The sequence below is a fragment of the Microcaecilia unicolor genome, chromosome 4 (genome assembly GCF_901765095.1).
Source record: "Microcaecilia unicolor chromosome 4, aMicUni1.1, whole genome shotgun sequence".
NCBI classification, from domain to species: Eukaryota; Metazoa; Chordata; class Amphibia; order Gymnophiona; family Siphonopidae; genus Microcaecilia; species Microcaecilia unicolor.
Genome location: NC_044034.1, coordinates 181,555,825 through 181,579,756, shown reverse-complemented (window position 1 = coordinate 181,579,756; position 23,932 = coordinate 181,555,825). Strand labels below are relative to the sequence as shown.

The window sequence follows — 23,932 nt, the reverse complement described above, 5'->3', positions numbered from 1 at the left end:
AGACAGAGAATGAGTGACTGCATGTGTGGTGTGAGGAGTCCCCTCACCCCCTCCCTCTCCCCTGCCCCCTTGCAGCCAGGCATGTGCAGCGACCCTCCTCTCCCCGTGTTCCCCCTGCAGCCACCCATGTCCAGCATCCCCCTGCAGCCACCCATGCCCATCAACCCTCCTCTCCCCCTGCTGCGTCCTTCCTGTCTCCCCTGCTCCCCCTGCAGCCACCCATGTGGTCTCAGGCCCCCCCTCAGCATCCCTCCTGTCCCCCTGCAGGCACGCATGTGCAGCGTCCCTCCTCTCTCCCCTGTCCCCCCTGCAGCTACCCATGTCCAGCGACCCTCCTCTCCTGTGCAGCCACCCATGTCTGAGGACATTCCTCTCCTTTTTCCCTGTTCCTCCCCTGTGGCCAGCCATGGCCATCGACCCACCTGTCCCCCCTGATGACCACCAACCCTTCTGTCTCCCTGCCCGCCCTGCAGTGTCCGTCCTGTATCCCCTGTCCCCCTTGCAGGCACCCATGTGGTGTGTGGAGCCCCATCCCTATCTCCCTGTTCCCTTCCCCCCCTGCAGCCACCCATGTGCAGCGACCCTCCCCTCCCCTCCCCCTGCTTCCTTCCAGCCACCCACGTCCAGCGAGACCCCCACTTCCCCCCCCCCAGCCGGCGCAGCACCCAAAGAAAGCCCCTTGTCCCACCCCTTTGCGCATCACCCGACCCCCCCCCCCATCGTGGCACATCACCAAGCCCCTCCCCCTCATCAACCCCCTCGCCACCCGCAACTGCTAATACAAACTGTGTCCGGCGGCTGCTGCTTCTGCTATTCAGCAGCAGCAGCCCGTACATAAAGAAAACCAAAAAAAAAAAAAATCCTCCTAAAACGCACCTCCGTTGAGAAGCATCTCACATTGGCTGAAGTCTCAGCATGCGCTCCTCCTCTCCCCTCTGACGTCTCGGCGTTTCTCTGGGGTCTTCCAGCAGGGGCACTGACGTTGAGGGGAGAGGAGGAGCGGCTGCAGAGACATCAGCCAATGTGAGATGGTTCTCCACGGAGGTGCGTTTTAGGAGGTTGTTTTTTTGTTTGTTTGTTTTCTTTATGTACAGGCTGCTGCTTAGAAGCAGCAGCCGCCGGACAGAGTTTGTATTAGCGGTCGCGGATGGCGAGGCAGTCGATGTGGGGAGGAGGGGCTTGGTGAAGCGGCGGGGAGGGGTTGGGTGATGCAGCGAGGAGGGAAGGGGGTAGGGCTTTCTGATGCCCCGTTGCATGGGTTGTTGTGGCGATGCGGGGGGGGGGGCACTTAGAGATGCACCATTGAGGCTGTTTGTGTGTGTGTGTGTGTTTGTGTGTTTGTGTGTGTGTGTTTGTGTGTGTGTGTGTTTTTGTGTGTGTATGTTTGTGTGTGTGTGTTTGTGTGTGTGTGTGTTTGTGTGTTTTTGTGTGTGTTTGTGTGTGTTTGTGTGTGTGTGTGTTTATGTGTGTGTGTGTGTTTGTGTGTGTGTGTTTGTGTGTGTGTGCATGTTTGTGTGTGTGTGCATGTGTGTGTTTGTGTGTATGTGCATGTGTGTGTTTGTGTGTGCGTTTGTGTGTGTGTGTGTGTTTATGTGTGTGTGTGGGGGGGAGGGGTTGCGGGTGGCTTTTGTGGTCGTGTGGTTGGGGAGTTTGCCAGCAGTCTGTAGCGATTCCTAGGCAGGGGGAGGAGTACGGAAACACTCCCCCTGCCTGGGTCGTTGTTTGTTGGAGGGGGTTGCCAGTTGGTAGGGGTGCCTTTATGGATCCCTTTACTCTCTGTGTTCCGCCCTCGAGGGCGGGGCAGAGAGACATGGTGAGTTGGATGGCTTCACCACCATGAACTTACGAACTGTTTAGGGATTTTGCAGATGGCTTCAGCAGGTTGTCTTCAGAATGTTGAGGTAGCGTTTTATGTACAGACTAGTTAAAAAGGCCCGTTTCTGACACAAATGAAACGGGCGCTAGCAAGTTTTTCCTCATAGTGTGTATGTTTTGGAGAGTGTATGTGAGAGTGACTGTGTGTGAGAGAGAGAGTGAAAGTGCGAGTGTGTGTGTGTGTGAGAGAGAGAGTGAGTCTGGGTGTGAGTGTGTCTGTGAGAGAGTGTGTTTGTGAGAATGTGAGTGTGTGCAATTGCGTATGTGAGACACAGTGTGATAGAGAGAGAGTGTGTTTCACACAGATACAGTGTGTGCGAGAGAGTGTGTGTGAGACACTGATTCTCTGTGAGACTGAGTGTATGAGACCAAGCGAGTGTGTAAGTGACTGTGTGACACATAGAGAGTGAATGTGATACACTGTGAGACATAGAGTGTGTGAGAGTGAGAGACAGAAAGACATTGTCTGTGAGAGAGAAAGTGTGTGTGAGAGAGAGTGTGTGTGTGACAGAGATACCTCCCTCTCTCTCTATGCTGTCAGCCCCCCCCCCCCCCTCTCTCTGGTGTCTCAGATTGCCGCCACTGCACCTAAGCAATTGGTGTGCTGGAGGAGGGGGAGAGAGAGTGTGTGTGTGTGTGGGGGGGATGTGTTGGAGGGGTTCAGCTTGGAAGAAGAGGGGTGTGGGGTGTTCAGGAAGCGCTGGCAGATGAGAGTGAGAGAGTGAGTGTGTGTGTGTGGGTGGGGGGGTTCAGGAAGCAATGCCAGATGACATTGTGAGTGAGTGTGGGGGGGGGGGGGGGCAGGGGGTTCAGGAAGCGCTGCCAGATGAGAGAGAGAGAGAGTGAGTGTGTGTATGGGGGGGGGGGGGGGTAGGAGGGGTTCAGGAAGCGCTGCCAGATGAGAGAGTGAGTGCGTGTGTGTGTATGGGGTTTCTGGAAGCGCTGCCAGATGAGAGTGAGTGAGTGTGTGGGGGGGGGGGTGTTGGGGGGTTCAGCTTGGAAGAAGAGGGGTGTGGGTGGTTCAGGAAGCGCTGCCAGATGAGTGAGTGTGTGTGTGTGGGGGGGGGGGCGGTTTTTCAAGCATTGCCAGATGAGAGTGAGTGTTTGTGGCGTGGGTTCAGGAAGCACTGGCAGATGAGAGAGTGAGTGTTTGTGTGTGTGTGGGGGGGGGGGGAGTTCAGGAAGCGGGGCCAAATGAGAGTGAGTGAGTAAGTGTGTGTGGGGGGGGGGGGGGGGTCAGGAATGGCTGCCAGATTAGTGAGTGACTGTGTGTGTGGGGTGGCAGGAGTTTCAGGAAGCGCTGCCAGATGAGACAGAGTGAGTGTGTGTGTGTGTGTGTGGGGGGGGGGGGGGGGGGGGGGTTCAGGAAGCGATGGCAGATGAGATTTTGAGTGAGAGAGTGTGTATGTTGGAGGGGTGTGTTGGTTGTGTTGGGTGGTTCAGCTTTGAAGAAGAGGGGTGTGTGGGGGGTCTGGAAGCGCTGCCAGATGAGTGTGTGTGTGTGTGTGGGGGGCGGTTTATCAAGCGTTTGCAGATGAGAGTGAGTTTGTGTGTGTAGGGGGGGGGGGTTCAGGAAGCGCTGCCAGATGAGAGAGAGAGTGTGTGTGTGTGTGTGGTGGTGGTGGTGGTGGGGTGGTTCAGGAAGTGTGGCCAAATAAGAGTGAGTAAGTAAGTGTGTGTGTGTGTGGGGGAGGGGGGGGGTTCAGGAACGGCTGCCAGATTAGTGAGTGACTGTGTGTGGTTGTGGCAGGGGTTTCAGGAAGCGCTGCCAGATGAGAGTGAGTGTGTGTGTGTATGTGTGTACGGGGTTTCTGGAAGCGCTGCCATATGTGACAGAGTGTGTGGGGGGGAGGGGTGTGGGGGGGGGGTTCAGGAACCGGTGCCAGATGAGTGAGTGTGTGTGGGGGGCAGGGGTTTCAGGAAGCGCTGCCGGATGAGAGAGTGAATGTGTGTGTGGTGGGGAGGAGAGAGGTTTGCCAGATGAGTGAGTGAGTGAGTGAGTGTGTGTGTGTGGGGGCAGGGTTTTCAGGAAGCGCTGCCAGATGAGAGAGTGAGTGTGTGTATGTGTGTGTTGGGGGGGGGGGGGTTTAGGAAGTGTGGCCAAATGAGAGTGAGAATGTGTGTGTTTGGTTGGGGGGGTTCAGGATCCGCTGCCAGATGAGTGAGTGAGTGAGTGTGGGGGGGGGGGACAGGGGGTTTTGGAAGCGTTGTTTTGAAGATGAGGGAAGGTAGCGCTGCCAGATTGCCATTTTTTTTTTCGTTTATTGCCGTCATTGCCTCCTCCGTGTGATGTCCCCCCCCCGCCGCCATCCCACCCACCGCGATGCCCCCACCCCCGCCGCCATCCCACCCACCGTTCGTTACGTTGTTTTTCTGGTGGGCGACCCAAAATCCCGCCAGCAGAAGTCCTTTGTTGTCTGCTGACTCCGCTTGTTCTTCGGCATTGCTAGCCTTTGCTGGGCGGGGTTTTGTGCGTCGGACGTCCTGCACCTGCATGACGTCAGACGCACAGAAGCCCTGCCTGCATAGGCTAGTAAATGCTGAAGTTCACGCCAGAGTCTGAAGACAGGACTTGTGCTGGCGGGGTTTCGTGTCCCCCGCCAGCAAAGTTACGCGACGGTGGGTGGCTTTGGGGGGTGGGGGGCGGCTCGGGGTGGTTGTTGCACCTCCATCATTTTGTTGGCTGGGCTTCTTTTCTTTTGATGTGCTTTGTTGGTTGTTGCGGTGGGGGGGGGGTGTTGTTCCTCGGTCATTCTGTGTGAGGGGCTTCATTTTAACTCCTTAGCTTTCGGGTGGTTTGCGAGGTTGTTTCCCAGCGTTTTCTAGGCAGGGGGAGGAGTAGGGACTCCCCCTGCCTGAATGCGGTCCCTTCTTTCGTTTTTCTTTCGGTTTTCCGCCCTCGACGTCATAATGTTTGACGAGAGGGCGGGGCAGCGAGTCTTGGTCAGTGGCTTCACCACCACGAACTTACGAACCGTTCTGGGAGTCTGAGTGACTTCAGAACGTTGTCCTCAGAACGTTGAGGGTGCGTTTTATTATATTAGATGGGGCGTGGCTGAGGGCGGGTCTATGAGTGAGGGTGACTGGTCCTAGCCTATGAAGACTACAGGATTTTTGTGCTTCTCTGCCTTGGAGTGAGCTTCAGAATGTTCAAGGTGGGATTTATTAATATAGATGTGCAAAGTAGATGGTTCTTTCTGGTTTATAGCTTTTTTTTTGTATATTACTTTACATGTGACTGGTCCTTGGTTGTATTTCAAAATTTCTATAAATAAAAAAATTAAGAAAATAACCCATTTGGTGAAACTACCTAGAATATCCTAAATTTACAGAAAGACTGTTGTAGTAAAGATTATATAGATCTAGATTTATCTATCTGTATATATAAGCAGAGAGAGCGAGAGGGCATTATACAAGCACAAATACAAAGAAAATAACTTTGCTCATGTATTTCTGTATGTTTTACACTTTTGTGTGTGTATGTGTGTGTGTCATTTGTTTTAGCTGACTACATAGTGATGCAGTTTGGTCGTGTGGCTGAGGACGTGTTTACCATGGACTACAACTATCCAATGTGTGCACTACAAGCCTTTGCTATTGCTCTCTCCAGCTTTGACAGTAAATTGGCCTGTGAATAAACAGCAAGTGGTGGAACTTCCATCCTATTCGAGACCAACAACACGAGGACAAAGCTAGGATTCCAGCTTCCTATCCATGTCTTTTATTCTTGCTCTTAAACAGACCAGGCAAAATTGTTGTTTTATGGGTTTTTTAAAAGAATCTTTAAAAGGGTATGGGGGGAAAGTTTGGAATGAAATTCAGTGTTTTTGATATTTGGGTCATTCACAGTTCTTATTGTTTACTTTTGTCTTCTGAAAGAGTCATCAAATTCTATATATATGAGTTCTAAAGCATTTGCTACAAATGATAACGGCATGCAGTGCAGTGGTATACATTCACATCCAATATATTACAGTTCAGTTACATCTCCATTTCTAAAGTCTGGAAGATATAGAAAATGTATTTTTCACATGGATCTCCATTAGAAAAGTGTTTGGAAGCTCTAACCAAATTTGTAGAAGATGCCGAACTGAACGCTTAAAATTTGTTGTCAGCAACACACTAAAAGTTTCCCAAGAAGTCACAGTTCCGAGCAACGCAACAGTATGAAACTGATCAACCAGTACAAAAGCCTTGACAGTTTGAAAGCTCAGGACACTTCTGCCCTTTGAACCTGTGGCTGGGACAAATCTAAATCACAATGCAAAGAAGAGAGCATTGGAAAGCACAAAATGTCTTCAGACAACTGCTCTCTATATTCTGACACATCAGTTTGCAACACTTTGATGCTGGGTTTTATTCCCATTGAAAATTAAAATAATTCTAAAAATGCAAAAAGCATTCATGCCAGTATATATCTTTGGATGAATGTTATCTGAGTACAGCTTTTAAAATTAGAGTTGTCTGTTGGTCTTTTGAATATATCTTGTTTACTGTAGTTACAGAGTAGGTGAAATTTTTTGCCTATTTTGTGTTGTTAGTGATATAAATACGGTATATCAATAACAAACATTTCTTGATACAGCTGATCCACTGAGGCAATCCAATTCTCAAGAGGCTGAAGAAAGCAAAGGGCTTCTTTTACAAAGTTGTGCTAGCGATTCCAGTGCAGCAAATACGACAAAGCCCATAGAAATTGAATCGGCTTGGTCACATTTGCCATGCTATATTTGCTAGAACAGCTTTGTAAAAGGAGCCCAAAGATTTTATATTTAGTTTAACTGGTCTTTTCTGATAACATCTTTGGGTGATGGTTTTTAAATTTCAATTAGGAGTTGCATATTTATTTCTCTTAGACAGGGTGCTTGAAAAAAACAGATATTTTTAAATGTGATGTGAAAGTGCCAGCTACTGAACAAAATCTGTAATTTTTTTGGTAGATGCCTTGACACTGCATTCAGATGATGGAGAAGTCACTTATTTAAGACAGCAGGGATGAGCTGAATGGATGACTATCTGTTACAAAGGCTCTAGAAGATGTAAAAGAATGTTACCATATGACATGTTTTATTTTAACCTTTTTTTGCCTTGTTACACATGGTTTGGTATTAGAAGCTAGGAATGGGCTGTCATTTGAAATGACATAGGAACTGTCAATGAAATATCCTAATTAATTAATGTAATTTCCAAATTAAAATGAATGGGAAAAACCATGATATTTTGTGTTTTGTCATTTGCTGATAATACTGTGCACTATGTGGAAATAGTGTGCACTGTTATTGGAAAGTGGCAAAATGACAAAATGGCCAGAAACACCCAAATAACATGAAAATCTCCATAAACAAAATGGGAAATGATGCGAAAGAACATTTCTTGATCTGCAGATGCAAACTCTCACAATCTTACAATCTTCTGCCCCAAGCTGTTCTGTATTTTGTTCTCCATTAGCTGAGCTTCTGATATACTCCATATGATCACATGCCCACCTGCTCAGCTCTCCCATGTTATATGGTGAATTTTTTATGCACTGTTTCCACTCATGATCCACTGATACTAAAGGGCCCTTTTTACTAAGCTGTGCCAAAAACTGGCCTGCGCTATTTTTAGCATATGGATTTCCCGTACACTGAGACCACTCTTATTGCAGCAGTAAAATGGCCACGATTTTGTTTTTTTTTCTATTAATGGCCACATGCTAATTTCCCAATTGGGTGTGGCCATTAGCGCGGGAGCCCTTACTGCCACCTATTTACCAGGCGGTATGGGCTGCTGTGTTAGACCTGTGCTGAACGGCAGCATGTGGTGATTTGCTTATTAATGCAAGGCACACCTACTCTCTTCCTCCAAACACAATCTCTGCACCAATCCCAGAACTACTGTGGGATTCTTGAGCGCAGTTAAATATTGTGTATTTCCCCTCATCTCTAAAAGGGAGAAAGGGGATGACTTAATACATGAGGTCAGCCTATACTGAAGCGAAAGCAAAGGACAAATGAGAAGTGGAAACAGTTCCTTTCTCCCATGTACTCCTATCCAAGAAGAGTATGTAAACCATAGTACTTTTTTTTAACATGTAGCACCTTTCAACACAAGTGTTTCCAGCATGACACATCCAACAAGTATAACTTCTCTGCCTTAGAGTTCAGAAGGCAATGTTTCATAGCCAGTTTACCTATTGAACCAGGAAAGCAGTAAGGTCAACGGATGAGTCTTCCAGTAGGTAAACACACAGTGTTTACCTGTTGGAAGACTCATCCATTGACCTTACTGCTTGCCTGGTTCTATGGATTCCATAAGGTTCCTTTCTTTCCTCCACTCATGTAGTTTTTCCTCAGTTTACCTACTGGACAGTGCACCCTTGACTGGCAGGTGTTGATAGGCAAAGGGGCTGTGCATTGTCAGCCATGCCAACTTTTTCACAGAAAATAAATCTTGGAGCTTGACTTCAGTTAGTGAAATCATTTGTGGTAGGAGCCATGTGTGGATTTTGGATTTAGACAATGGCATCACTGCTGCACTTGCACTTTATACAGTGGCACTCTAAAGCATTATTTATGGTTCTTTAATGGGCAACCGCTAAAAGCAGATTTCCACATTATAACAACAAATTCCTTGTGTGAACCATAAGCCATAGTCAGAAAGAAGTGACCAATGAATTTTAGTGAAGTTGCTTTATTGAGATTTTATTCCTCCCAGTAAAACCTATCCTCTTAATTTATTTATTGCATTTGTACATTTTCCCACCTATTTGCAGACTCAATGTGGCTTACAATATTACATCCTTGGCAGGCGCCAATTAAGAGTAGATAAACAATTGGATTACATACAAAGAACTGTGTGTAACATAATGAATACAATCACTTCAGTAGATCAGAAAACAGTCAAACTATCAAGTAAGTAGTGAAGCACAGGAGTTCTTATTATTGATTATTATAGTAGGCCTTGCTAAAGAGATGTTTTCAGTGTTTTTCAAAAGTTAATTATTATTATTAGCATTTGTATAGCGCTACCAGATGCACGCAGCGCTGAACACCTGACACAGAGAGACAGTCCCTGCTCAATAGAGCTTACAATCTAAAATAAGTCATGAATAGTTTTCAGATTAGGTGGCAATGCATTCCACAGCTGAGTACCAATGAAGGAAAAGCAGGACTCATGTACTAGTTAATGACAGCTTGAACTGTGCCCAGCCTGCTGTATAAACTGAATCAGATCTGTGACCTTCAGTGAAAATGATTCTAGCAACTTATTTAACCCCTAATTATTAATAACTTGAAAATACTTAAAGGGAATCAGCACAAAATAGCTATTTAAAAATGTGGTGAACTCAGAAAAATATGTTGTCTTTTCACAAAATAGGTCATAATACAAACCTCTGGGTTTCTCCACTCTTGATGAGAGGGTTTGGAAGAGTACAAGGTGCATAGCCCCGGCCCTGCGACCATTGCCCGTTTCTAAACACTGTGATAATATTATTCTGCTGTTTACGATAAAAATAATTTGCTTCTGAATCTCATCAGCACAAGTTTTCTGATTTGCGTGGTGGAGTCAAGCAATTTTAATATTTACATTTGTTTCAGTCGTCTCCAACCAGGGATGTTTTGTTTCACATTTTAAATGACATGAAAGAAAAACAATTTTTCTTTTGTTTGCAGGCTGCCCTGCCTCACTCATCCCACAGATTAAACCCCCTTTTGTAAAAAGCCAACCTGGGTTTCTGTTCTGTCCCTTTATCCCCCCCTCCCCACTCATAATGCCACGTGCCACAAGGCCCCTCCCCCAACTGGCTTGCCTCCCATCACTTATATTCCCTCAGCTGCCTCCTTAATCTTACCCTTGGGGTCCATATATGGCTGGAGCAGACCCTAGCCTTTGCCATTTTGGAGTTTGGCACTGATAGGGCAGAAGCAATTAGAGATTACTTCCTGGTATGGATTTAGGGACCGGGTGAGATTCATGAGGAGGCTCAGGGGTGGGGTTTTTAAAATGTTTGTGGCTTGGATTTCATCAATGGGAGGGGGAGGAGAAGGAGTTGGCTGGCTGCTAGATTTTTATATCTGGTAACATGCTCAAGTAAACAAAATAGAATCCATACACCTCCCTGAAGGACAGTAGCCGACGCTCATATCTATATATGTTTATAAAGACATTCTCTGTGTATTCCTAAACTGTGAGGGCCAGGCACTTTTCACTTACTTATTTTTTTATGTTCATGACTCTTCAATTGGAAGGGAATATTAGGTTTGGTTTCTATTCAGTCAGTTATCTTCCAGCTTTGCTGTCATCTTTAGAAGCAATGACACAGTAGTATGTGTATTCTGGTGACCGTAATAAATACTGAGCAGTAGTGTACATATGGCCTTAAAGTGCAAAGAAGGCGGTGCACAATATCTTCTAATGCAGGGCTTCCGAAACATATTCTGTCAAACTCACAGCCAGTCAGGTTTTCAGGATATGCATGAGAGAAATCTGCGTATACTGAGTTTCCAAGGCATGCATATTCATCGGATGTCTCCTGAAAATATGAATGATATGAAGTAAAAATGATTGTAAAAAAATGTAAGGCATGCCCAGTAATTTCTCTCAAGATGTACTCTGTTACAGTTTGTACTGAAAGGTGGGTCAGTAGACTAGAAAGTGCTTTGGTCTTCTTATAGGAGTCATCATGACAATGGCTATTTATATTTTTAAATGCACATGGATCACCTTTTTTTTTTAAAGGAGGAAGTGACTGAAAACATTTCCATGAATAAATTAATAGTACTGACAGTTTGCTGATGTAGAGATCAAAGCAACCAGTGGCTGAGCTACAAATTGCAGCATTGGTGTACTGTAAATGAGCTGTCAAAGCCCTTGTTACTCAAGGTCTGTTGTGCTGGTCTCACTTAAAGGCATGTCTCGCTTGCATGGATTGCATGCACAGCATTCTGCTTCTTCTCTACATACAAATGTTCTTGTTTACTGCTGTTTTTTCTCATCTCTGTCAAGGACTTTATGGAAAACGTTGCATTCAGAACACTCTGAAATGTAAACTAAATCATTCTTGCATTTCTTTTTTAGAAAAACAGACCCCAGATTCAGTGAAAGCTAATCCTATTTAGACTTCCAGTGTTAGTGTTAAATTATGGTTTGTTTCATCCTTATAAAAAGAATTTTAGTAAAAATAATTCCTATCAAGCACATGAATATCCTGAGCTTTCAGTTTTAGTATTAAAAGAAAATGGGAACATAACACCAGCAACTTTTCATTTTAGCCATGTTTTGCTGTTTCTTTATTTGCAATTCGAAACATTAAAATAGAAATAAATGGTAAATGAAGTTAGTCAGACCCATTTGTCTTCTAATTTTCCCTTCCTGTTGTTAAAATTGAGAGTCTACTTGATTTTCCCTCTCTTTTTTATTCATTCATTTATTCATTTGTTACATTTGTACCCCACATTTCACTGCTAAGGATCCTCTCTAACTATCCTACACTCTTTTAATTTCCAATATTTTTTTGTTTCCTCCAGGGGCGTAGCCAAATACCCAATTTTGGGCAGGCCTGAGCCCAAAGTGGGTGTGCACAAACCCCCACCCCCACATGGCCTCTCTCCCTCCCCCGGCAATCAAGGGTGTCTCTCAACTGCATTCCTCCCAAGCCCCACTACCTTTTAAATCCTTCTTCACCAGCAGCAAGCAATGACTCAACCACTGTTCACAGCTGCCCCAAGCCTTCAACTTCCGTGTCAGAGGGAAGACTCAGCACCAGTATGAGCAGTAGATGTGAGTCCCTGCAGTTAAGACACATTCCAATCACAGGGGAGGGAAGGGAGAGATGCTGGGAGTCTTCACCTGGCACGTGTTCGGGACCCCTGCCAGTCACATCGCTTCTAGGTGGGCCTGAATTCAAAGTGGGTGTGCCTGTGCCCACCACTGGTTTTGTCAACTTCACTGAGGTTCTTCCTTGCACCCACCATCCTTTCTATGAAGCAATGTATTCACAATGCTAAGGAAATATCTCCTCCAGTTAATTACTTCATATATCTATGAGATATCATATTCCCATACTTCCTTCTCACCTCCATAATCCTCCTTTCCCAAACACTTTTTAGGTCTTTAAGTATTAAACATATTCACCTCTGGATTGCCTATATTCTGTCAATGGCCCTCTAGAGGTCAAGGACAGCATAAGTATATCGAACACCTATCCCCATGTACTCCCAATCTTCAGTGGTGACTCAAGGCCCTACCCTCTCCCCATCCCCTATGGCATCTCCCCTTCCTCTCTCTACATTCCTACTCCCCCCTGTGGCCATATCTCCCCTTCCACTCTCTATATGTCCTCCAGTGGTCAGCATCTCCCCTTCTCCTGTCTACCTACCCCCCAAAGGTTGCTAGTATCTCACATTTCCTATCCCCACTCTATGGCCAGCTTGACCCTTTCCCTTCTCTACCTCTGATTTCCCCAATGGCCAGCTTCTCCCTACTGCACTGTACATTGCCCACGTGATCAGCATCTCCCCTTCTCCTATCTTCCACCTCCAATCCAGGGCCAGCATCTCCCTTTCCCTTCTCTACCTCCCCCCACCCATGGCCTGCATCTCCTTTTCACCTCTCTACACCGCTCCCACAGGTTCCCAGCCTCTTACCTTTCCTACCTCCACACAATGTGCAGCATTCCCCCTCTTCTGAGCCACTGCTGTCCTCACTCCTGTGCTGGTCCCAAACATAAAAGAAGACTGACTGCTGTGCAGTATAGACCCTGTATAAACACAGGCCCACACTGAAATGCTGCCATGTCCTGCCCCCCTCTGAGAGGTCGGCCTCTGAAAGGGGAAGAATAAGGCAGCACTTGGACACAGGCCTGTGCTTATAGGGCCTGTGTTGTAGTCATCCTTTTTTTTTTAAGCTTGAGCAGGTGTAGGAGGAAATGGAGGGTGTGTGTGCAATAGCAGCAGCTCAATAAAGGGAAGGCTTGACCACTTTCTGGAGCTGTGCCATAACACCCCCCCCCCCCCCCCCCACACACACACAATTCTGCCACCCTAGGTGGGTGTTCAGTCCACCTTTATTCAACTAAAAGATTTAACAATAAACATTCTTGTGTGAAAAGCTATGTAAGCCCTTCATTCAGTAGCTGGTGGTACCTCCATCAGAAGCAATACCTTCATTTAAACATTTCCTGTAACTGTTGATCAGTTTCTCATGATGCCCTTGAGGAATCTTGGTCCATTCTTCTCTATAAAACTCTTTCAACTCTGTGACATTTAAGGACTTCCTTGCATGAACAGTTCACTTCAGGTCTTCCATATTTCAATAAGATTTAGGATAGGATTATGATTTAGCCAAACCAAATTACAAACTCTTCTTCAGCCATTTTACAATAGATGTACTTGAAAATTTTGGGTCATCTTCATGCTGCATAACCTACTTTAGCTCAACCTCAGCTCACAGATGAATGGCCTGACATTCTTCTCTAGACTTTTCTGATACAAAGCAGATTCATGATTTTATCAATGCTGGCAAGTGTTCCAGGTTCTGATGCAGCAAAGCAGCTTGACAGGTAAGATTCTTTGTTATTATGACTGAAAAAAAATCTATTTTTGACTAATGGGGTCGTTCAAGGGCACCATGTCTTAATGCAAAAAAATCCTGCAATAAGTGCAAAGGCAGTGTTGCAACCCTCGGGTGCATGCTCAGCATGTCTTCTGAAATTCCCATGTAAAAATGTTCATTAATGTGCAGTAGTCTGGTCACAATTACTGCGGGGGAGGTGCTGTGGACCCACACCAATTGCAGAAATGGTGGCTCAGGAGCAGTATGTGCTGCATGCTACCTGCAATATGCAATCTATGCCCAGTCTTTTCCCATGACCTGCCTAGTTTCACCCCTAACACAAAATGCACTTAACATGTAAATTTGCATGTGCTGTTACCGTATTTGTGTATCAGTTAACGTGCATTAATTTGTGCATTAACTACCTATTGCACTTTAGTAAAAGGGCTCCTCAAATATTTTGGGGTGAACTTGAGACAGGCAGCATTGTTCTTTTAAGAGAGCAATTGTTTATTCCTAGCTTATCCTCCCATGAACCTTTAGATTACCACATTTAGATTACTGTAATTCTTTGTATTGTTCAATCAATGTACTATTAAAGAAGAGACTCCAATTATTATTAAATACTTCTTCAAGATTAATTTTTTAATTTAGGAAAATTTCACAAATCTAGTCCTCTCTTGAGCGGGCTATATTGGCTAAAATTGGAATCTCAAATTCACTTAAAAAAATGCATATTTAGTATATAAAAGCTTTTCTCCGAGGACAAGCAGGCTTACCATTCTCACAAGTGGGAAGACAATGCGCGTCACTCGGGATTTGGCATATTAAGCAGCAAGAAAAAAGCTTTGAGGGCCTTCTGGGGTGCGAGCCATGTCCCACCATGTGTGCGCGGCATGGCTTCCCACCCGTAGCACATCCGCTGCTCTTCAGTTTCTTTCCACAGGAGGAAGCAGCTGCGCTTTTTGTTGCTCCTCACACGCCCGGGAAGAGCCCTAACTGAATTTCAACGCTTTTTATCTCTTCAGTTTTCTTCTTTTTTTCTTTTGATATTTAAAAAAAATCCTCTTAATTCCCTTAGTTTCTTTTTGGGCCGTGTTTATTTATTTTTTCGTGGCGGGCCCCCATTTAGGCCTGCTCAGACAGGTCTCTTCTTTTTGTGCCTCTTTTCCATTTTTCAGGCACAATCACGACTTTTGATTTTGCCGGAACCATTTTCCCTTTCATGCCATCGAAGACACCCAGTGGCTTCAAACATTGCTCCCGGTGCAACTGGACCATCTCGGAATCTGATACACATTCGTAGTGTATTCAGTGCCTCAGGCCCCACCATAGTCCGGCAAATTGTGTCCTTTGTCTTCATATGAAGATGCAAATTTCCCAAGAGGCTCAACGAGAAAAACATTTTGGAGCTTGGTCCGGTTTTTCGTCATTGGCATCAAGGTCGGCAATGTTGTCATTGACATTAAAGGAAGCATCGGCGTCGGGAGTCAAGGTAGGGATGACTGCTGTGAGACATTGGGAATAGTGAGGCATTGAGTGGGTCTCCACCTGCCTCGAGGCCTCCTGCTATGCAGGTCCCCCGGGACCGACCATTGACAGACCCGATGCCGAGCCAATGTAAGGATTCAACATCATCCTCATCACAGAGGAGTTTGGATGAAGTGCATCGGGTGAAGGCCAAGATGCACCGACACCGATCTTCGATGCCGATCTCCTTCGATGCATGGTGCTGGGAGCTCTGGGGCACCGAGAGACTCGGCACCCGAGAAGCATCTGCACCGGGAGGTCCGCTCCCCTTATATTCAAGAGGTGCCAATGCATGCATCTCCCAGCAGCTGAGAGACTGCTCCTGCACTCCAGGCGGTTCGACAACCTGACCCCACTCTGGCCCCTCAGCCTTTACCAATGAAGGCTCTTGACAATCGCATTTGGGCCTTGCTCCCAGAGCTCTTGGAGGGTTTGATGCAGAAATGTGCATCGGCATTGGGGGTGCCTGTGCCTTCCATGCCTTCCGCTGCGGCCCTGCCTGGCCCTCAGCTCGAGGTGTGGCCTCTGGCACCAGCGCCGCTTGCGGTCCCGGTGTCGATTGCCACCCAGGCTGGTTCTCCATCATCGGTGGAGGAAGCTTTGCTGGAGTCGAGGTGGGAGCCGACTCCTTGACACCGTTCCCGGGCCAGGTCTTGGACATCCCTGAGGGAAGTGCTGTCCAATACTGAAGAAGAGTGCTCGGAATCAGAAGAGGATTCCAGGTACTTCCTCTTTTGGGAAGAAAATGTATCAGGCCGCTATGCTCATTGCGCGTATTCAGTCTTACCAGCTCTTCATGAGCATTTACTTGTGGAACTCGGTGAGACAGCTGACTGACTTGGTCGACACGCTACCTCAAGAGCAGGCTGAGCCTTTTCACCAACTGGTCAAGCAGCATAGTAACATAGTAAATGACGGCATATAAAGACCGGTACGGTCCATCTAGTCTGCCCAACAAGATAAACTCATTTTACATGGTATGTGATACTTTATATGTATACCCGAGTTTGATTTGTCCTGGCCTTTCTCAGGGCACAGACCGTAGAAGTCTGCCTAGTACTGTACTGTTCTTGTACTAAGTTCTGAAGCTAACGTCGAAGCCCCTAAAAATTTACACTCCAGCCCATCCCTATCTATTCAGTCACAATCAGGGCATAGACTGTAGAAGTCTGCCCAGCTCCCATTTTGTTTCCCAATTACCGGCGACGCCACCCAATCTCTGCTTAGATTCAGTGGAACCATTCCTTCTAAGCAGAAGGCGTGTCACAAGTTCTTGGCCAGGGGCACTTGCAACACTTTTGACATGGCATCCAGAATCTCTGCCTAAAGTATAGCAATGTGCAGACTCTCATGGCTGTATGTTTCTGACCTGAATCATTCAGTCCAGCAGAGAATGGTGGATGCCCCTTGCTGGGGGATAATCTTTTTGGAGAGAAGGCTGAAGAGGTCATTGGCCAAATCAAAAAGCACACAGAGTCTATGTCTTCTGTCTCCCACCGGACGTCTTCTGCAACCACCTCCTCATCCAGGAGGTATTTTGGTGGATCGCGGAGTGCTTCTTATTCCTACTCTAGGTGTAGGTACACTTCTGCGGCTTGCCAGTCTGCTCAGGCTCAGCCCCAGTACACTCGTTCTTGTCATCAGTGTGCGCCCAAGGCCCCTGCTGCTCCCCAGCAAAAGCAAGGGATGAGCTTTTGACTGGCTCTAGCAGAGCATAGTCGCAGTCAAAGTGTCTGTGCCGGACGAGTTGCCGGTTGGAAGGAGGTTAACATTTTCTCACTAAAGGTGGCCTCATAACCTCCGATCAGTAGGTTATTTAAATAGTCTGGTTAGGATACACCCTCAATTTGTTATCCAAACCCCCAAATTGCCCACTGAGAGCTCATTCATTCAGCTCTCATCACTAGCAGGTACTTGCAGAGGAACTCTCTGCCCTACTAAAGGCCCATGCGGTCGAACCCATTCCACCAGGGAAGAAGGGCAGGGATTCTATTCCAGGTACTTCCTTGTGCAGAAAAAGACAGGGGGGATGTGTCCCATCCTAGACCTAAGGGTCCTGAACAAATTCCTAGTCTGCAAAAAGTTCAGGATGGTTTCCCTGGGCACCCTTCTTCCCATGATTCAGGAAAATGATTGGCTATGCTCTCTGGACTTTAAGGATGCATATACACACATCCTGATCCCGATACTTCCAGTCCACAGGAAATATCTTCAGTTTTGGCTGGGAACACATCACTTTCAGTACCGTGTGTTGCCTTTTGGCCTCACGTCAGCTCCCAGGGATTTTATGAAATGCCTAGTGGTAGTCGCAACATCGCTACGCAGGCGGGGATTGAATGTGTTCCCTTATCTCAACGATTGGCTGAAGAGCACCTCAAAAGAAGGTGCTCAGGAGTCAACACGGATGACTATTCAGGTGCTGGAACTACTAGGGTTCATAATAAACTACCCCAAGTCCCATCTCCATCCAGTTAAACAACTGGAGTTTATAGGAGACCTACTCAATATGAAAAATGTCTGAGCCTTCCTCCCGGAGGCACATTTGGACAACCTTCTTTTCCTTGCACCCAGGGTTTGGACATCACAGCAGGTCACAGCTTGGTAGATATTGAGAATGTTGGGTCACATGGCTTCCACAGTATATGTTACACCCATGGCACATCTTCACATGAGATCTGCTCAATTGACCCTTGCTTCTCAGTGGTATTAAGCCATGGGGAGTCTGGAAGATGTCATCCGAGTGTCCCCAGAGTTTATGTGCTCTCTTCAGTGGTGGACAATTCGATCTAATCTGACCTTGGGACTACCATTCCAAATTCTTCAGCCGCAAAAAGTGCTGATGATGGATGCATCTCTTCTGGGGTGGGAAGCTCCTGTAGATAAGCTTCACATCCAAGGAGTTTGGTCCCTCCAGGAAATGAATCTTCAGGTCAATCTCCTGGAGCTTCAAGCAATCTGGAACACTCTAAAAGCTTTCAGAGATCGGCTGTTAAATCAAATTGTCCTAATTCAAACAATCAGATTGTGATGTAGTACACCAACAAGAATGGGGGCACTGGATCTCACCCTCTGTGTCAGAAAGCCATCCAGATGTAGCTCTGGGCACGCCGTCTTGGCATGTTTCTTCAAGCCACTTACCTGACAGGCATAAATAATGGCCTGGCCGACAGGCTGAGCAGGATAATGCAACCTCATGAGTGGTCTCTAAACATGAGCATAGCCCACAAGATCTTCTGAGTGTGGGGCACCACCTCGTGGATCTTTTTGCCTCTCAACTCAACCACAAGGTCCCTCAGTTCTGTTCCAGGCTTTCAGGCCCATGACAGACTAGCGCAGATGCCTTCCCTCTGTATTCATATCTTCCCATACCTCTAGTGGGAAAGACTTTGTTGAAACTCAAGCAAGACCGTGGAACCATGATTCTGATTACACCCTACTGGCCGCGTCAGATTTGGTTTTCTCTTCTTCTGGAATTGTCCTTCAAAGAACCATGGAGATTGGAGTTTTTTCTGACCCTCATCACACAGAACGTGGGGTCACTTCTACATCCCAACCTCCAGTCTCTGGCTCTCACGGCCTGGATGTTGAGAGCCTAGAATTCGCTTCCTTGGGTCTTTCAGAAGGTGTCTCCCGGGTCTTGCTGGCTTCCAGGAAAGATTCCACTAAGAGGTGTTATTCTTTTAAATGGAGGAGGTTTGCCGTCTGGTGTGACAGCAAGGCCTTAAATCCCCTTTCTTGTCCTACAAAGACCCTGCTTGAATACCTTCTACACTTATCAGAGTCTGGTCTTAAGACCAACTCCGTAAGGGTTCACCTTAGTGCAATTAGTGCTTATCATCAAGTAGTAGTAGTAGTATGTAGAAGGTAAGCCTATCTCTGGACAGTCTTTAGTTGTTTGCTTCATGAGAGGTTTGCTTTTGTCAAAGCCCCCTGTCAAACCTCCACCAGTGTCATGGGATCTCAACATTGTTCTCACCCAGCTATTGAAAGCTCCTTTTGAGCCACTGAATTCCTGCCATCTGAAGTACTTGACCTGGAAGGTCGTTTTCTTGGTGGCTGTTACTTCAGCTTGTAGGGTCAGTGAGCTTCAGGCCTTAGTAGTGGATGCACCTTATACTAAGATTCATCACAACAAAGTAGTCCTTTGCACGCACCCTAAGTTCCTGCCGAAGGTGGTGTTGGAGTCTTGCCAACTTTTTTCCCCTTCCTCATGCCCACCCTGGTGAAAGCAGCTTGCACACCTTGGACTGCAAGAGATCGTTGGCCTTTTACATGGAGTGGACAAAGCCCTTCAGACAGTCCACCCAGTTGTTTGTTTCTTTTTATCCCAACGGGAGGGGAGTCACCATCGGTAAACACACCATTTCCAATTGGCTAGCAGATTGCATTTCCTTCGCTTATGCCCAAGCTGGGCTTTTAGAGGGTCATGTCACGGCTCATAATGTTAGAGCCATGGCTGCGTTGGTAACCCACTTGAAGTCACCCTCCATTGAAGAGATTTGCAAGGATGTGACGTGGTCTTCAGTCCACACATTCACATCTCATTACTGCCTTCAGCAGGATACCCGATGAGACAGTCGGTTTGGGCAGTCAGTATTGCAGAATCTGTTTGGGGTCTAGAATCCAAATCCACCCTCCTAGGCCCATTTTGTTCTGTTCCAGGCTGCACCCTCATCTAGATGTATGTAGTTTCAGGTTGATCTGCGTTACGTCCTCACTGTTGCAAGGCCCAATTGACCATTATTTATTGTTTTGGGTGAGCTTGGTTGCTAGGGATTCCCCACTTGTGAGAATAGTAACTGCTTGTCCTCAGAGAAAGCAAAGATACTTACCTGTAGCAGGTATTCTCCGAGGACAGCAGGCTTCACATTCTCACAATCCCGCCCACCTCCCCTTGGAGTTGTTTCTTCATACTTTTATTTTTATGCTACTGTATTAAACTGAAGAACAGCGGATGTGCTGTGGGAAGGCGCTCTGCACATGCGTGGTGGGATGTGGCTCGCGCCCCAGAAGGCTCTTGAAACATTTTTCTTGCTGGCTAATGTGCCGAATCCTAGGAGACGCAGATCGTCTATCCACTTGTGAGAATGTGAAGCCTGCTGTCCTCGGAGAATACCTGCTACAGGTAAGTATCTTCGCTTTACGGTCTGAATTCAGAATGATTGGGAGGGTTCCTTCAATTTACAAACAATCGCAATCATTTGAGACACAGGAAAAAACTGACATTGGATTTTTCATCTGTAAAGGGTATGAACTCAAAGTTACATTGTGAATGCTCATTCAAATTTCAAGGAGCTAGAATCTGGAATACACTTCCTGTTGTAATATGACTTATCATGCCTCATATCTCTTTTTGTAAGGCATTGAAAACTTACTTGTTCTTATTCAATAATCTGATCTGCTGGTTGTATGGGTTTTTAAAATTTCTACCCTAGTATTGTATGATTGATTTTTGTAAATTCCTTTTGATTAGAAGTCTCTTATCATTGTAATCCACTTTGCAGTGTGGGCCAAATTCTATATATGGCACCTAAAAAATCCACAGGGTAAATATTTCCACCTAAGCATATTCTATAAACAATGCCTAGATTTATACATGGTATATAGAATACGCTTAGTTGATATCCCAGTGCCTAAAACTATGCATGTCCATTTATACCAATGGAAACGTGGTGTAAATCCCAGTACGTAGATTTAAGCGCACTGGGCATATTCTATAACAACACATGTAAGTTTAGGAACGCCCGTAGACTGCCAATTTCTCTACCCATAACCATGCCCCTTTTGAACTGTGCACATGAGATGTTAGGCGTAATTCATTATAGAATATGTTTAGCATGTTGTGCTTATAAATTCTGATTATTGCCAATTATTGCTCATTATTGATTGTTAAGTGCTGTTAAAAATGCTGATTAGCTTGTTAAACCAATTAAGTTAAACACATTGTTATATAATAAGCCTGGATTTCGGCACAGATTTCTAGGTGTGTTATATAGAATCTGGTCCTATATAGCTAAAGACGGAATATAAATAACCTAATAGAATAGAATGAACACTGTTCCCATTTAGTTTAGTAGCCTAGTGGTTAGTGGAGCAGACTTTGATCCTGGGGAACTGGGTTCAATTCCCACTGCAGTTCCTTGTGACTCTGGGCAAGTCACTTAACCCTCCATTGCCCCAGGTACAAATAAGTACCTGTATATACATGTAAACCACAGGTGGTATTATCAAGTCCTATTTCCCTTTCAATTGACACATTAAACCTCATTGGCTGTAGAACACCTCCCCCCCCCCCCCCCCCCCCACACACACACACAAATCTTTAGATCTCAGTCTGAGGTTTTTTATGAGTTAGTGAATAATTTTCAAGGTTGTTTTGTGGGTGATATTGGCAGAATGATCACTCTCTGCTTTTCCCATTTGTAGACAATTTGCCTAACAGTTTAAGCATGGGCCTTCAAATGCTTAGAAACGGTCTTGCAACCCTTTCCAGGTAGGTGAGTCTCAGCTATTCTGTTTTCTAAGTCCTGACAGAAAGTGAGCTGTTTACTCAAAGCAGCCCTCAAATGTCAGAGTTAAAATAGTTCTATACAAAAGAATTAGCAAAAACTCTTCAAGGGCCATGTTAGAGAAAGATCAACAGTTATAGGAAACTTTTGGCTGGAATTATTGAAGCTGAAGTTACTGAATGAACGGTTCAAATACCTTTACACACAGAGATATGTATTGTTGAATAAATAATTAAAATATATCCTTTTAGTATGAGTTATTTAGAGGGGTTATGTTTCTGTCTCATTGTGATTTGGATTAGGATCTAATCATGTACCACGTATAAATTTTGGGAAAATACATCCTAAGGGGTTAAGAAACCTTTTCACAGTGCTCTGTGAGCAGCTCTCCATCCCTCTCCATCATGGTGGCCATTAATATCTCACCACATCATTTTTTGTTCACTATGCCCCAATTATCATTGATAATTATGATCACACAGTCTTTATACTGCATTCACAGCTCATTTGATGCTTCTGTTTACACACTTAACATTTGTCAATGTGCCACAAGCTTAAGTGCCTCAAACATGATTAGGTAGGTGAGAACTGGTGCAGTCCTGTTTGCAATTGATTTGGGAGATGATTTCATGAGCAAATCAACATGTGTAAATTTGAAAAAGGCTTTAGGTTAACCTTCTGCTTTCTACAGAATGCCCTTTAAAACTTGATAATATTCATACATAATAATTATTCTTATCTTGCAATGAATCATAGCCACAGTAGGTGAAAACTGACACATGGAAAAGATAATCATATCTACTGTTTTATTCATTGTGACTTACTTGGATGTTGAAAGGAAGAGTATGAAATTGGTGCAAAACTCTACAGCTGTGTTTCCCAAATCCAGTCCTGGAGTATCTCTTGCCAGTCAGGTAATCAGGATACCCACAATGAATATGCATGAACTTGATTTGCAAATCTCTTCATGCATATTCATTATGGATATCCTGAAAACCTGACTGGCAAGGGGTACTTCAGGACCGGACTTGGGAAACACTGCTCTACAGAATATGATCCCCAAAAAATGAATGCAAATGGAAGAATGCCTGCTTCATGATATATGGAGTTAATTTTCTAGGATGAAACTCTAGGATGCTGATATATTATACTACAGATTTCTAGTAAACTTCAATGAAATAGAGTCAGAAAGGAGAAGTCTTTTGCATTTGTTTGTAACAAAATTGGAAATGACAATGTTTCATAGCATTTTTAGCCTAAAATGATAGGAAATTTCAAGTTTTTTCTTGTGTAGTGCACCCTGTTCCAAAAGAGTATGCATTCTTACGAAAATTCCCTTGAATGACATGGAAAACTAAAGAAAGCTATTTTTATTTTGAGTGACATCCTCCTAAAATGAATGAATTGCTGAAGAAAGAAATAACAAAATTACGTATGACTTTTGGTGACAAGAGTGTTTGACAGACAAAATTTTTCGGGGCAATTTTAGAAGCTTGCACCTAAAACCATGCGTCACTTAAGCACGTCAAAGGTGTCTTTAATTGGTACTGTTGTACATTGAGGGCCCCTATTACTAAGCTGCGGAAAAAAGGGACCTGCACTGACATCAGTGTGTGTTTTTGATGCACGCTGAGGCCTCCTTATACCACAGTGGATAAAAGACTGTCTTTTTTTCTAAGAAATGGCCATGTGGTAAGTAAACTACTTGCCGCACAGCCATTTCAGGGGGGGGAGCACTTATTGCCACCCATTGAGGCTAATCTGGCTGTAACTGGGCAGCATGCAGCACTGCCCAATTAGAGCTGGGTAAAAGATACAAAAATTTTAAAAAATTTGTAGCGCCGGAAATTGTGCACGCTGGGGGTGGGAATTACCACTGGGCTGCTAAGGTAGCCCGGCAGTAGTTCCGGATTAGTGAGTGGTAAGCCCGCGTTGGGCTTACCGCTGCTTAATAAAAGACCCCCTAAGTGCACTAGATGTTATTCCATAAAGTTACTATTCTATGTTACTATGTTACATGGGAGAAGCACGGGCGGACCTTGGAAGTAGTACCAAGTAAGGCGCATAACTTATAGAATACTATCAGTACCACTTGACACACTTAGGCACAGCGTAACCATTTACACATCTCATTGACATGGTGTAAAGGGTCAAGCTTAAGTTTTGGTGCACCAAAGCAGGATTGTGTTAATATTCTATACCAACATAGATGCGCCTAAGTGCTATTATAGAATTGGCTCTCAGTGCGCTCTATTGTTGCGCCTAAATCGAGGCACCAAGTTATAGAATTGCCTCCTTTATGTCTTGCTCTATGTGGAGAGAATACATAAGTACATAAGTAATGCCATACTGGGAAAAGACCAAGGGTCCATCGAGCCCAGCATCTTGTCCACGACAGCGGCCAATCCAGGCCAAGGGCACCTGGCAAGCTTCCCAAACGTACAAACATTCTATACATGTTATTCCTGGGATTTTGGATTTTT

General features: G+C 45.3%; 1 protein-coding gene across 1 annotated transcript in view; it reads left to right on the top strand.

The window, feature by feature from the left end:
- TUB (TUB bipartite transcription factor) overlaps window positions 1-5,661 on the top strand; it is a 193,205-nt gene extending 187,544 nt beyond the window's left edge. The window contains exon 12 of the mRNA XM_030202442.1: window positions 5,380-5,661. Coding sequence (XP_030058302.1) covers window positions 5,380-5,513 — 134 coding nt within the window. The 3' untranslated portion in view covers window positions 5,514-5,661. The remainder of the gene's footprint in view (window positions 1-5,379) is intronic.
- The last annotated feature ends 18,271 nt before the right edge of the window (window positions 5,662-23,932 follow it).